General features: G+C 38.9%; 1 protein-coding gene across 1 annotated transcript in view; it reads left to right on the plus strand.

Moving 5' to 3' along the window:
• The first annotated feature begins 12,330 nt into the window (after window positions 1-12,330).
• Window positions 12,331-16,482, plus strand: part of LOC118408728 (MAM and LDL-receptor class A domain-containing protein 1-like) — a 6,494-nt gene continuing 2,342 nt past the window's right edge. The window contains exons 1-7 of the mRNA XM_035809580.1: window positions 12,331-12,418; window positions 13,264-13,395; window positions 14,173-14,429; window positions 14,652-14,736; window positions 15,090-15,227; window positions 15,617-15,873; window positions 16,226-16,310. Of these exons, the coding sequence (XP_035665473.1) occupies window positions 12,331-12,418; window positions 13,264-13,395; window positions 14,173-14,429; window positions 14,652-14,736; window positions 15,090-15,227; window positions 15,617-15,873; window positions 16,226-16,310 (1,042 nt within the window). The remainder of the gene's footprint in view (window positions 12,419-13,263; window positions 13,396-14,172; window positions 14,430-14,651; window positions 14,737-15,089; window positions 15,228-15,616; window positions 15,874-16,225; window positions 16,311-16,482) is intronic.

Here is a 16,482-nt window from a genome sequence, read left to right on the forward strand (position 1 = left end):
CAGGTCTCTTGAACACAAATGATGTCGCTATTTTCTACATATGAAAGAAATTCGTCATCTTTGAATTTCTTGCAACAGCTTCCCTGGATATTCCAAGAAGAAAATACTAGTGCAGATGTTTTTGGCATCCTCCGTATTCGAATAGGAGTACACAATATCTACATTGGATTGGTATTATGACATATGCATACGAAATAGTTGTAAAAAAAAGGAGAATAAACTCCTCTAGAATTGAGAGTGAACATAGTATGAAGATAAGGAATAACTTTACCTCTACGGCTTTACATGTCTGTGAAGGATGGTATCAAAGTTCATTTAAGGTCCCAGAAATCAAGATGTGAGAATGTCCCATGCTTTACGGAAACGCTTTCCAATCTGCTTCCACTGGAGAACTGTCTGTTTGGTGGGTCGTAACTGCAGCGTGGCGATCGGTGAAGTCGGGACTTGTAGAGTTCCATTAGACCGGCTTCCCGTGGTGATCGGTGAGGTCACGACTTGTTGGGTTCCACCAGGTCGGCTTCCTGTTGTAGGGTTTCGGTTGGATGTCAGACTAGCAGGACTGACAGGCTTCCTCGATCCAAGTGGAATGGCATTCACACTGTTCTTGAACCAGTCTCGTGTCGGGATGGCATTGTCACGTTTGGTGGCGGCAGTTTGAGGCCTTGGGTGAGCGTGTTGGTCGGAGGAGCGGTATCCACGTTGTGGGCGCGGCGTCGGAAGCTGTGGCGGGCCCGCTGTTGGTGTAGGTGGCGATGCATTGAGTGTGCGTTTGACGTCGGCAACTAGTAGTTTGGTTCCACTTCTGGGGTCTAGGTGTATTTGGTCTGGCAGGTAGAGATGTCTGTCCTGTGTTAACTTCCTGTGTTTAATGTACGTGAAGCCAGAATTCCTGGATAGTTTGAGTACTTCTTGGTTGTATGATTTGATATTCTCATTCAGGGTGGATCTCTGATTCGGTCCTCTTTGTAGTACTTGGGACACAGCCACCCTCGCATTTGGGAAGGACTTCTTTGTCGCTTCTAGCAGCCTGTCAGTGTTACGGAGCGTCTTGTGAACTGAGTCTGAGTGTCCTTTGCTGTTATCTAGATCGTTAGATCCAACGTGTAAAATAACAGTCTTGGTTGTGGAATCCTTGATGTTGCTGATGTTGTCAACGGCCGCACTTATGGTGCTGCTCCTGTGGATCTTTGTATGGTTTGCTTTAAAAGCGCGATCTGGATCCACATCCCGAAAAAGTGAATCTGAAAAGATTCTTATCTCAACCCCGGCATTCTCACTTCGCACATGGTTGTTCACAGATTGGGGCATGTTGGTACAGACAGCTGGTGTCTGGTCGTCGGGAACAATGGTTTGTTTGTTGTGCTTCTTGTTCACGGGAGTAAAGCCATTGTCATGTGAAGTAGACCTGTCATTGTTATGGGAACTTGGGGCTTTGTTGTCATGTAGAGAGTGCGTCACACCACAATGGCAGGTAGCAAACATCTGTTCCAAATCTTTATACCTGTCCACCAGTACCTGAATCTCTGAATCTTGCTTTGTTATGATGTCTTGTAGGTCGGCATTTGAAGCTGCCAAATCATCTACTTTCAGGGACATACTATGAAGTCTCTCTTTCCATAGGTTCCTTTCGATCGAGATCTCTTGCTTTGCTTCTGATTTCTCCTTCATGAGCTTTTCTTTCTGTAGAGTCATGTCTTTGCGAGAATTGTTCAGATCTGTCTGGAGTTTTGCGGTAGCTTTTCTGATATGACTTTCAAGTGCCTTCTGAGCGGCTTCGATCTGTGTGGATATGGCATTCAGACTTTTCATGTGAGCCTTCTCTCGCTCCTTTTCTTTCGCGATTAGCTCGTCCCTGAAGGCGTTGAGTTTGCCGATCGTATCTACGTATTGTTTTTGTAGATCGTTGAAGGCACTGTCACTCGCTTTTATGGACTTTTCAACAGAAATCACGCGTTCTAGATACACTTCTACTGGAGAGTTCGATGTACCTGTTAGTGTTACGTTACGTGTGTCACTTGACTCGTTTGTTTCAGAAGTTACGCCGGATGTCACTGGGGGGTCGCGTGAGTCACCGGTTATGGCGTCACCGGCACTTTGGGCGCCATTTACAAAATCCTGTTGCAGCTGTTCTGTGAAACTGCTACCAGTTGGGGTTTCAAGACCCTCTAATGTTCGTGGAGCGGTGGATTTGGGCATAGTCGGTGTCTCAGTCACATTGGATGGACATGGTGTCTTGGGCAAGGGCTGTTCTGTAGAGATTGTCTGGAAGCTATTGACGGCGTCCCTCACGCGTTGGACGCCATCTTTGGCGCTTGCCCTTGTACGTTTGTCAAGCATTGTTACATTGTTTTTCAGTTCAGGGTACAGTAAATCTACCCACCACTTGGTTCTTTGACCCTGAACCATTAGACCATTCTTCTTGTGGTAAAAGTGAACTGATAGAAGGCTTTTACCTGTCTTTGTTGCCGATGAGAAGTTGACGGACAAGCTTGTTGTGCCTTGCGTGGATTTCCAGGTCACTGTTGTTCCTTTGTGGTCTTCAAAGTTCTTGTCAAAGTTGTCCTTGTGAAGTTGAATCCACTTGTCTAGCTGGCTTGTCCGCAGTTTCACTCCACACAGTCGAGACTTTTCCACGTCTTCGTAGTCGAAGGCCAGGGTTTCGTCCAGCGGGACTTTGGAGAGATTGATATTCCATGGTTTCGTCGTGGGCGTCTTACCCTTAGGCGTCTTGGACTCGGCTCCCATATTTCAATGTTCCTCTGTCGTTACAGATGTTATTAAAAATCCTCAAAATTATAGAATACGTGAGACGTTAAGATAGACTCACATATGCACTAAAATACCTTACTCCATGTAGTATTATGGTACTCCAAACTAAGTCACATACGGAGAGCTAACGACGCGTGTCCGCGTCCGTCCGCCATCTTGATAGAACCAGTCCGTTGAAATGCAAACAAGATTAGAAACATTCCCTCCCAAAACACTTGAAAAGCCCTACCAGGCCGCATATGTTTAGACAAGTTTCACACGTAATTATAATGGATTTATTAATGATTAACAAAGCAGAACAAAGCAGATTTAGAGATATAAGTGACTAACAAAATGGCGCCTTGGGGGACCATGCATAGATAAGATTTCCTTGGGGGGGGGGGGGGTTCTTGCGTGCTGTGCTGATAGCATTAAAGATTTTCCCTTACAAATCTTTGAAATATTATGTACAATGTTTTGAGAACGCAACTGGGAGGATGTTATTACAGGTTGTTTTGTAGGGACCGTTCATTATACATATCCACTAGATTTTATTGTCATAAATCAAATGGAAACCAATGATGGCTGGGGTGGGGGCAGTTGGGCTGACGGCCATATTCTTTGATACTACTATGTCACACAGATCACCTGATTGATTGTTTGAGTGCCCATTTCTTTGTCTAGCACAACCGGTAAGCTTCATGTGCAAAATATGACCATGACGTAAGACACCAGGATTGTACTGTAGAGTGCAGATTGTACATCTTACTTTACTTTACTTTACTTACTTATCCTCTTCATCCCATGTGGGACATAAGGCTGTGATAAGTTTCCTCCACTGGGGTCTGTTCTGTGCTAGGGGCTGAGCAGCATCCCAGGGGATCCCTATGGCCGCTAGGTCCTGAGCCACAGTGCGTTTCTTATTGACAAATATTGACGTGGCAGTAAGTAAATGGTCACACCCAGCTCTTGCCAGAAGTACTCTTAAAACTGCCTGTCACTAATGACTGAAGTGATAGGAAAGTTTTATATTTCTATATTACTGATTATTACTGTAGGACGTCCCCGTTTTCTTTTCTCCTCAGGGGCCCAAAGATTGTACATCTGTACATCTAAGACATATTTATTTGATCCACTGACATGTACACCGGGAAGGACCACTACCCTTTTCGATGAGTGTGATGGGTCTTTCATGCTCGATGTGTGGCTCTTCTCGGGGTCTTATTGTTGTATAACTCCGAGTGGCTAAAAGAGATCAGAGCCAAACGATAAACCGCTGCATGGTCGCGTGTTTTTAGCGGTGAGAAATTTCCTTTTAGCCAGCGGAACTGATCCCGAAAGTTAGATTAGTGAAAGTTTGTTTGTAACTAAAGAAATTAGCAGGTAAGGTTTTGCAGCCGCGCGCTAGGTCGGAGGTACACAGTCGTGGGTTCTGAGTGGTGCTGTTGTACACTAGCAGCGAAAAAGTGCTTTTTTGTGGGGATTAACTAATCGTAGTTTGTAATTGCTATAAAAAAGGACCTACGTATAGTTGACGTTGGCAATTTTCCCCACGATTCAGGGTAAATGTGCTCAACATAGAATGAAAAATCTGCTAAAATGTCACGTAGCTTCATTACGAACGCGCCCATGCAAACAACGAATTATATCATAGAAGTCTATGGGAAGACAAAACTCATCAACAAGACCTCAAGCACAAGAATCTCTATGTAAAATCCTATACTATATGACGAACATTCCTAACCCAGCTAATTTTCATCCAACTGAAGTTATCAAATTCGAGTGAATTTTCTATCCCAAATGCACAAAGCCGTGTCATACCAGGGGAATCGAACCTACGACCTCTGGATTTAAGCCAAACACACCGCAATTACGATACGACGTCGCCAAAACATCTTATGACCACTAAACCACAATAATTAGCTAGAAAACCAGAGTGTTGACAGTAGTGAACTAGTTACATTTCTAATATAATTTTTTTCAATAGGCTTTGCCGATCCATCCATCGTGCGCCCTCCCGGACTTGACCGAGTGGGACTGAACGTTGTTGCTGGTGTGGCAATCGTGACTGGTGGCTACATAGTGATCGTAGCAGGGGGCGTCTTGTTCAGCAAATGGCGTGCCAGAAATAGGTAACGACTGAATTATTTACTTTCATAAAGACTTGATCTAGTGCAATGAATTGTTTTATTTTGGCGACGCCACAGAGGCGAAGCCTTTTATATCTTTCTGGGATTTCAGTAATTGACAGAATCACAACTGACCTCGACATTTTACTATTAATTATCGTCGCTGATTGACTGAATAATTCCTTAGTTTCTTCATTCCTAAATGTTTTCCTCCCTCCCTTCCTTCCTTTCGTTCCTTCTTCCTTCTTTCCTTCGTTCGTTCGTTCCTTCCTTCCTTCCTTCCTTCCTTCCTTCCTTCCTTCGTTCCTTCGTTCGTTCCTTCCTTCCTTCCTTCCTTCCTTCCTTCCTTCCTTCCTTCCTCCCTTCCTTCCTTCCTCCCTTCCTTCCTTCCTCCCTTCCTTCCTTCCTTTGTCCGTTTCTCCCTCCGTCCCTCCCTCGCTCCTTCCTTCCTTCCTTCATTCTTTCATGCATTTATTCTTTCATTCTTTTATTCCTTCATCCATTCATTCATCCATGCATCCATGCATCCATCCATCCATCCATCCATTCATCCTTCCATTTATTCATTAAATGAACTTAATCAAATGTTTAAACACAACTTAAGGGCACAACTAAAAATACTGCTATCTTAGCAATGCCATTTTTTTTTCATTATAGGTAATGAACTTATTTATAATCCACAGGAGAGATAAAACTACCGAAGATGAAGAAGAAGTGACTACATGATGTCATAAAGATCACCAACCCTGTGGAACTGAGAACAACAGAGGTCGATCAAAAACAGTTTAAGATATGCTTCTGATAATACATACTCAATGAGTACGGATGGTTTAGTCCACTTAAAGCTTTGCTTTGCTGAGCGCACTATTGTACAGTTTTATTGTACGTTACCTATAGTGAATACATCTGCAAATGGGAGTATGTTTTCTATTGATATTCCATTTCAATTAATAAATGAATGAAATAAACAAATTTCAATGGACTATACAGATTTTGATACTCGTATGTATGTAGATTGGAATAGGAAATAATTTACGCTCATATTAGTTATTTCACGAATGAAATGCAAAGTCATTAAAGCAGTTTAAAGTGCATGCATGCCGGTGCCACCTAAAACGACGAAACAGATCTGAACCCCTAGCGGATTGCTTTGTTACTGCTGCTAAAACTACAGATGCCCAGGTGGATACAAATTTATTGTGTATCAGAAATGTGCATGTAAACAATTACAATTGCGTTGAAAAAGATTATTTTCTATAGACCATATGTTCATTAAGGTTAATGAAACATGGAACAGTGTTTATCGCGTTTTAATATTCTTGTTATTATTTCTTTATAATATCAAATAGGCTTAGCTTATTAAAGTATCGCAAAATGGTTACTAATGTCATGCAAATGCCAAAGTAAATTCTAGAAGTCAAAGAAGACTATCATATCAAACAAAAATAAATAATTTTCTGTTCAGTTAATACCTGTGTCTTTTATTTTTAGTTTGTTCTACCTTTCTAACCACTAAGATTTCATAAAGAGTTTCTAGCAACGCTTTCAATCAAACACTCAAATTCTGTTTTAGGCCTCATGTGGGTAGGAGTCATCGAATCACCATTGCCTTGTATCACAACAACACATGCTACACCCTAGCAAACATTAATTCTATCTCTCCACACCCCTACAAAAACGTAAAATGGAACAGCCCTAATTCAAAGATGACATATTAAATAGGCTATGATCACAAAACGCCCCTCAGCATTGTTCTATTACTAAGTAACAACAAAGAGGTCCTGTTAACACTAGATAACTTTTTAACCCAAAACAAACATCTAGCCAAACGCCCAGTATTATATGGTGTGGCACTCTTTTAAGTTCTCATAGATTCTCATAGAGTTAGAGGCAAAACTTTAGGCAATATTAATGTATAATAAATGTTCTTTAAAGGAAACGTATTTTTTTTCATTGCAAGCTTGTACACAGAATGACAAAGCTTTTTTTGCCAAAAATATGCATGTTGGTCTAACTACCTCGTTCTTTGTAACAATGACGCCATATATGTACTCCGCCCATTTGCTCATGACTAATATGTCACCAACATAGCCTCGTATACAGGTTTTGAAAAGGGGCCTGTACAAAACGCCTTTCTCTGTCATTCATATAAACCCCCGTAGTTTGCAGCCATAGCCAAAAAATGACCACAATAGAATCAATCTTTTTGATATTCGTCTATTTTTTAGCCAATAAAACAGTATTTTCTGATGTAGCGTTGTTTGCGCACCCCTTAGTAACGCCTGTGCATATAGGCTACATTCTAATCAAACATACACCAGAGGGGAAAAAAGCCCGAGAGTGCAAACCTGACAGAAGAAGCTAAGACTCAACTTGGTACTATCAACTTTAACATTGTAATACCAAGATCGTAATCTCCGTAAAGATGTTTCCTGTGCAAGAGTTTAACACCAGGAGGCTTCTGATTGTGCTTGTGTTTGGAATGATGTGGACATTTTCAACACAACAAGGTAAGAGAAAAACATTGCATCAGAAAACGGAATAGAGAGAGGTTTTTGCTTCAAGTACTTGTCTAGTGTTACAGTAAAATTGATTCAAATCATAGTGTTTGTCAGTTTAACGACTATAAAACATTACAAAGCGACTGTTTTAAATCTGTTTTGTTTAAAGAATACGGATAGTAATCATTTTACCGGTTGTGTGTTATGTTTACTTCAGGTATACACTATTTAAGCTGTTACTTTCCAAATTCATTGTCAAGAAATGGAAACTTAAACTAAGATTCAAAGACAGTTCGCCTAATGTCATCCTCGTAAATTCGGCTTGCTTTTCTTTGATATTTTGATTGTGATACGTGTATACTGTTGTAAACAAAGATTCGAAAGAAGATTGGCTCCGCTGAAGGTAAAACATGTTGAACTCAAGTATATTGTGATTAACAGAGGTGTCAAACAGAAAATGTTATATGTTCAATCATTTTGTTTAGAACTTCATGAATTTCTTATTACTTTTCCAATTTTTGTGTGTAGTTTTACTTAGTTGCTGTGTGCCACGCCACATGTAAACAAACCGACACAAGGAGATATTCAGAATGTCTAGGGGACTGTTTATTCAGCACAAAAATATAACACTTATGACAGAAATTTGTGTCTTTATCATGACAGAAGTTGATAGGGAACAAGGCCCTCTCGGACTGAAGCGTACGGAGTTTAACGTTGTTGTCGGCTCGGCGGCTGTCATAGGCGTCGTCCTCCTAGCGGTCATCGTCGTCACATGCAGGAGCGTATACGTCAAGAACAAAAATGGCGGCGACCGGTAAGGGGGGAGGGGGGCAACATTTGTATTAGTAGTGTACTTTGTTTTTGGGTTATAAACCATTTTGGGGGATGTTAATTGTTGTCCTGATATAAATTTTCACACTATGAATGAACCGTCAATATAAATTCTAAAAAAAATACGGGAAAAATATGATAAAGAATATGGAATGATCATGACAAAAATCAGTAAGAAAGGAGGTATATACTTTATATACACTTACATATTACAAGTGATCCGAATGATACAACTGGTTAACAATGGGAAATAGATTGAAGTAATACTACTGTTTTAAGATAAATTCATCACAATCTATTAGTTGCTAGCCAAATATGGTGTTTGGGGGCTGAGAAATGTCTTGTGTACTTTTCATGACCTCATCGCAATGTTTTTGTTTACTCTGTACACAATGACTGTATGTCTCATCGCTGTACTTTTCCGTTGTTTCAGGGAGGCATCAACACACCTTTGAAGGGAACGGATTTCAAGACGCACAACGATTCACAAAAAAAACACACAAAGATGTTTAAGTATTGAAGGAGGATAAACAATTTCTCGTTTTAAAGTTTCCACCAGAATCCTCTAGATAGTGATGAAGCCTTCGTTTTCTTGAGCATCTAACATACAGATTTTAAAGATTTAAAAGCAAATAGAAGCAGTAGAAATTTACAAGTTCCTATGATATACAAATATTTAATTTCAAAATAGCAACCATTTAGGTACTTAGGCCACACCGATTTAATTTCTTGGTTCACGGATTCGCTCGCTCCTATTTTTTGGGAAAAAAAATAAAAATAAAAATTACCACTCTGCAAATTTTCACCATTAATGAAACCATTCACCAACTTTCTGGTGTAGCAAATTGGCCTTTATATTATAAGCTCCTTAAAGTGTGGGTACAGGTGCTGTTATTGTACGAAAATAGTGTTTTTGTACTTTTTTCAAGCTGAAAACTTTTTTTCTTTATGTTTTGGATTAGCCGTTACCTTTACCGCAACCATTTTACAATTTTTATTTTTATTTTTATTTCGCCCTCTCGCTCCATATTTTTTATGAAAAAATCCGTGAACCAAGAAATTAAATTGGTGTGGCCTTATATATAAAATTGATATGCTAGATTGCTAAAGATAGCAATAACAATGCAGTTTATTGCATATACATAAGATAGCTGAAATGACAAATCTTATAGCCACGCTACACAGTTAAACAACACTCATTTGTTACAGAATGTATAGAAAAGTATCAACTACCTTATAGTATTTAATGTGTTTTATTGGGTATGCTATAGTACCTTGGAGCTGTTCATATAGTACTTTGGTAGGAACACGTAGTAATACGTAATATCAGTATTGAGCACTAATGTAGTAATACATAATGTTTACTTCTATGTCCACCACTTATATTACAGGGGTGTTTTGTAATCTGGATACATCTTGCCAAAATGATTTGTGATGTTTTCTAACCAATATCTGAATCACCGTATCTAGCCAAGTAATACAAATAGTGTAAAATAATTATACGACAATGGTATGTGAAGTCAATAAATATCGGCTTAATAGATATGATTCTGATATTACATTTATGACTGAAAAAGAAGCACACATAAATGCCAAATCTATAATGAATTTTGCAATATAGAGTGAAACGTAATTTATTTGCACTATAAACTATGTTCGTTAGCAGGAAATAGACTGCCATTAGATTCTTTTCTGAATAAATTTCAAAGAAATTGTCTATGAATATTTTATATCGTGACCAAAAGTCCAGAGCAGCGAGTCAGTGCCTTCAATCGGTCGCCGATATCACTACAATAACAAACAACGGCTAATGGGAGACCATCACGGCCAGATCACCCCCAGGCAGCTTCACCAACTCGCTGCCGATAGGCGGAACTGGAGAAGGCTTGCAGTCGCCTGCTCTGCAGCCGAAGGATGATGATGATGATGATGACAATAACAAATTCTGTTACCTATATTTAAAACCAACATTGCTCAAAATCATTTGTTCTTCTTTGAACACTGCCACAGCACGATTCGATGTTGGACTTGAAAGTACATTGACTTAACGATATAGTTAGAAATGACGTTGCAAATAAGCTAAACGTAGCAAAGCCTTTCATGAAATGAATTGAAATAAGATCAAATTTTCACGAAATTATCACTGTGGTGTATTCCTTGTTTTCACTGTGCCATGACCTAGCTATGGTATACCAGGAATACCACAATCGACAAGAAAGTGGCCACATGAAAACGTGAAAAAAATATTATGATAATTCATGTTTCATTACCAAATGCACTGGCCTTTTTCATTTTTGCTGGACTTTTATTTAGAAGCACATTTATTGTGATGAAAAACATAGCGATTTTATAAGTAAATCTGTTTTATAGCTATTAGATTTGGATTGTCGTCGATCTGATGCAACTCAAATGTTAGGATCCCGCGATCCTGACTGTCACAATTAAACGTTCGACCATACGTACCAATTAAACGTACCAAAGAGTACGACATAGCTGCAGGTCCGTCACACATTTCTACGTATACGTTCTGACGGAGGTGGGCGTGGCAATGGGATTGGTCTAATTGGTGATTGATTTAAGAACATTTACGTCATTTCCTAGATACACCCACAGTTTGCTAATTATGTGATGACCTTAGGAAAGGGTATCAAAGCACGTAAGGTTTAGCAAAGTTCAACCAAACGGTAGAGGTGGTCTAGTACTACAAATAAAGCTACGTACAGCGCGTTGCGTACATTTGACAAGAATTTGAACGTTTATGTAGTATTGCTGAAGAAAAGGAATAATGGAACTTGGTTACGTACTGCTTTCAAACCAAAGAAGTAAATTATCATATCAAACAATTATAATGAATGTAAAAGTCGTTGTGATTCTATACATATGCTTGTGTGATGCATTTATAAATTGCCTTAATTGGGCAAACAACTATTCAAAGAACTCAACACAGCTACCCAATATCATTCTACAAATTACAAAAAAAAAAACCGTATAGATTCTACATAAAGAATAAAACATGTTGGTAAATATATGTAACACATGGGTTGAGTACCAACGAATAGTTGACAGATACATGATATACAATTTCAAAGTAACAGAAGAATTGTATTCCACTTAAAGTAAACTAAGTAGACTTCTTTTAGCTTCTTAGTGATGATAAAAACGTATTACTACTAAGTGAGTGACAATTGAAGGTAGTAAGTATGACATATACACAGATGTACAATATTGATACAGGCTGTATGGATGAAAACTCTCAAGTTTTTAAACTAGCAATGTCATTAGTTAGGTCAGTAAACCACAATATAGGTGGACTCTCACTGCACTTTGGGCACCGGTGCGACTTCGTAGATGACTCAACGAATTTCAGAGATAACGAATTTTCTTCTTTTTGTGTATTTTGTTGTCTTCTAAGTCATACATTTATGTATTACGCAATATCTAGATTATTAAAAAAAATCGTGAACATAACATAACAAAACAGTGCCGCAGTGAACGAACCCCGCAGTGCCACACCGGTGCCAAAAGTGCAGTGAGAGTCCACCTTATGTAGTACGGAGCGTGCGCTATCGGGATTTTCGTTACCGGGCTACGAGATAATGCACGTGTTTGTTCTGAACCATATCCGCTGTGTGTGAAGGTGTGGTTTTTGGGGGTGGGGTGACTTAAGGATTACTTCGAGGTCTAAAGGTCTTTAACTGAATGAATGGTAACCTCGATTCGAGGACATCTGCTCAGGCTTTTGTTATATTGCTCTAAGATATGGCAAAAATAGCCACGAAATCCAGTCACTAACATTTTAATTTTGACCCTCTCTACGAAAAGAAAAAAGTCATTGTCACAAGTTTCATTGTATAGCCTACTTACCAGGCAATTGGTTAGGGCTCATAAATGCATAGTTACCGAAGAATTTTGGGCTTAGGTTGAAGCAGAGAAGCCTGGAGAGCAAGACTTTAGTGGCGTGATCTTAAAAAGTCAACAAAAAGGGCGGGTTTACTTGTATATATGAGTTGCCTTGCGATAAAGTCACTTAAAGTAGATACAACCAAGACGTGGATGCGTTTCTCAATGGTGGTTTGAACTATTTTGTGAAGTAAAGAAAATAACAAATTGGATTCATAAAGATGTGTTGGACTGTTTTCTTGAGGAATGTGAACTGTGTGATGCTGGGACTGGTGTTTGCCCATCTGTGGACCTTATCTATGCAGCAAGGTAAGATCAATCGCTTAACAATAGACATATTTTCTTTAAATCGAATAAGACTTTAGTACTAAAACATTCGGTTTGAAACAAAACGAAAAAGGTTTTAACTTCATCTTTACCACAAAATATTTTAGACGCGAATTTTGATGGTTTTGTTTAACCGTAGGGGTCATATTAAGATATTAAAATGTAAAGACTTTATCTTTGTGGATATACAAAAAGCTTTCGACATATATAGAATCACAACCGTTACCAATTGAAGAGATAAAGAAAGTATCATTATTGTATTGTCAGGATTGGATTTAGGATCATAGACATACAATCATAGCCCGACAAATTTTACACTGATCCTCAAAATCCTCAACATTTTTATTGATGTTTTATGACTATTTATGACTATTACGAGGCTAAGCTGACAGAAACATGAAATATGAAGAAAAAAATGAACATTTTACAAATGAGGTATATTTGACATCCTTGAAAATTTTCAATATACTGAAATCGCTATATGATACATGTAGGTACTACATACAATTACACTAACCCTATATACATATAGTTGCAATATAACGACTTCGCTATTTCGTTCCGTTACCGTCATTTTTATGTAAACTTCAACGTCACCTTAAATAAATGTTTAACTCAAAAGATAACGTCACATTTCCAAACAGGGCGGGCTGTTTGTGGAAACGATAAATAGAAATGTACGCGCACAAATATACACAAATAATTATCTTTACGTCTTGTGTAGTTCGGTGTCTTTTACATCATACTTTTTAAACCCGAAAGCTGCCCGGCCGGGCCCCGGTTTGGAAATGTGAGGTAGCTTTAAGATGTTTTTGTTTGTACTACAGGGGACTGCGACTTCGACACGACGTTGTGTGGTTACCAACAAGACAACACGGATGACTTTGACTGGACACGTCAGCAGGGTTCAACAGCAACCACAAACACTGGACCTTCTTTTGACCATACTACTGGCTCTGGTAATTCTACATTGTTCTAGACTTCTGTTGTCATATATACGTTCTGCTACAAGGCTTGTGAATCATAATTTCTTGCTTAAATCTTTGCCATATACAGGCAATATTATAGTGGTGAAAGCAGAGCTCATTGAGGCAAGGGCGTCTTAGCGTGTGCTTTTGATGATGCACTAAAATTATATAATGTTTTTCTTAATCATCGAACGATTGATGTTTTCTAATTGTTTATGGATTGACTTATGGATTTAATGTTCAAATTCCTCCTATATATAAATATCATCACCAAGAGACAAGAAAAATTTGAAATTTTTTATATGTTAATCTATAAATACCTTTATACCTTTAATATACCTTTATACCTTTATTATACCTTTAGTATTAAAAGCAGTTTAACTATAAGTAGCTAACTAAGTACTTTTAGATCGGTACGCCTGTATGGCTGAATGTAGAAAAGAATTCATTGTGACTGTTATGATTATTGTCATTTATCTCCATCACATATCAAACCTTGTACATGGTATACAATAATTCGTCGATAATCAGTATACATGATAATTCATAACTATTTAAAGATAATTTTCCCTTATGCTTAGAAATGACTTTAAATTCGTCTAAGTCGAAGTTTTCAAATCTACCCAATTGGTAGGCTATAGGATTTTACACTTTGTGCATTCATGCTGCAGTAGATATACTGAAGGCTATGGCACACTTTTACACTCATCGCAGTTGATTCCGATGTTGATTTGGACTTTGCTCAACCATTGAACAAATCCATTCTAGGGTACTACATGTATATTGAGACATCGCGCCAGGAGAGAGATGACGTAGCACGACTGATCAGCCCCACTCTGCCCAACAACATCAGATGTCTGGAGTTCTGGTACCACATGTATGGTGATCATACAGAGGAACTCAAAGTCTACACAAAGCCAACAGGAAGCTCACTGCCTGGTGATCCGATTTGGTCTAAAACTGGAGACAAAGGTGACGTCTGGCAACGGGCTAGGGTTCATCTTGAAGTCAGTAGCGACTTTAAAGTAAGTAGAAAACAATCACCCATCGATCAGAATATGAGATCATGTCTTGTTATACATGTCTTGTTAACACAATTGTCATTCAAGACTTAAACCTTTTAATGTTGTATTTGAGTAAGAATGTGTGTAGCTAGTCATGTTGTGTATATCTCATTGTTTGTGTACTCATTCGAATCCAGCATAATATGCACTTTGACAATCTGTTCATCTTCTTTTACTGACTAGGTCGTGTTTGAAGGCGTGCGAGGTACCAGTTACCGGGGTGACATCGCCATTGATGACGTCAGTTTCGGGACAACACCATGTGGAGGTGTGTGCTTCCGCCAGCTTGGGAGACTTACATATCATTCTGTAGTGCCAATAAGTCTTAATAAATGGGCAATAAAGTCATTCTTTTTTTGGCTGAAACGTTTGCAAGCCGAATAATCCGTGGTATCACTGGTGTATAGGAGTTTCAATTCATTAAAATCAATCAACAAACAAGTCAATTAAACAATCAATCAATACTATAACATTTCTATGTCCTTAATCATCCGTTTGCCATGTTTCTATTCCTTTCATTATTCGGATATTGCGTTATTGACTTAACTTACGTGATTTATCATAGCGTATGCCTCATAATATAATATGATATGTATATTTCCTTCGATTGTTTATATCCAGGAGACTGTGATTTTGACGAGAATCTGTGTGGTTACCAACAAGACAACACGGATGACTTTGACTGGACACGTGACCAGGGTAGTACAACGAGTTCGGGCACCGGGCCTTCGTCGGACCATACCACTGGCTCAACCATCGGTAGAAATGATCTTTATCCATAATTTTGCTTCAAACAGATGAAATCCTACGTCTGGTTGGAAAATAGAATAACAGTTTTTGTTCGTGCTAGTCACACCTACTTGGGACTGTACGTCAGGACTGTTTACTAGTATCTACAGAAACTAGCTGTATCTGGGTCTAAATTTTATGATGTATCTGGGTCTAATTTTATGAAATGTGACGTTAATGTTTTTAAACGATTTTAATCTGTCATTGTACTTCTTTTAATATCTTGCGCCCTCCTGGAGAACAGACAAAGGGCTGTCCTGGGTCTTAGCCTGTAATATATACATGTATGTATTCATCTTGTGTGAAATAAATATGATCTTTAATGTATGTAAATATTAATTGGCAGTTCTTCATTTTAGGTTCCTACATGTATATTGAGACTTCGGGTCAACAGCCAAGAGACGTCGCACGACTGATCAGTCCTGTACTGTCTACCGACTCCAAATGTTTGGAGTTCTGGTACCACATGTACGGCGAGTCTACAGAGGAACTAAGAGTCTACCAAAGCTCCACAGGCAGCTCTCAGCTCGGCACACCGATATGGTCCCTAACGGGGGACCAGGGGGATGTCTGGTACAACGCTACAGTGGACCTTGCAGCAGGCAGCAACCTCTATGTACGTACATGGTCATAACAAATTCAAACCACTGCCTCACGTTTGAAATCGTTGCTTTGTTTTGTTGTGACCCGGAAAATCTACAATGCTACCAAAAGAGATCTAGACCGATCTTTGTCTCTATCTATATTTTGTTACTCAAATGTTATTGTACTGTACGTTGTTAATGTTATTTGTATGTGAGGGAGGGCAACTTATAAAAGTGTTATAAAAGGACCTGTTTTGCCCTCCCATCACTTTGTGATGAATTCAAATAAACAAAATTTAATACTAAGTACTTTATAAAAAGGACTGCTTTGCAATGCACATGTCATCAAGCAAGGTAATCATGACTCTGAAATTTCGTCACTAGCTCGTGTTTGAAGGCGTGCGAGGGTCTAGTTTCCAGGGTGACATCGCCATAGACGACATCAGTGTACGAACAACATCGTGTGGTGGTAAGTTCCTTCTTCAATAGATCTATAGCTTTTTATTTGTGGAGGAAATAACACATATTCTGAAAATGGTTTTAAAATGTGAGGATTTGCAATATTGATGTAAAAACTGGTTATTTCATCGCGATGTTACGAGACTGCTGCACTTACATGCATTGTCATCCGCACGTCATAA

The sequence above is a fragment of the Branchiostoma floridae genome, unplaced genomic scaffold, assembly GCF_000003815.2.
Source record: "Branchiostoma floridae strain S238N-H82 unplaced genomic scaffold, Bfl_VNyyK Sc7u5tJ_377, whole genome shotgun sequence".
NCBI classification, from domain to species: domain Eukaryota; kingdom Metazoa; phylum Chordata; class Leptocardii; order Amphioxiformes; family Branchiostomatidae; genus Branchiostoma; species Branchiostoma floridae.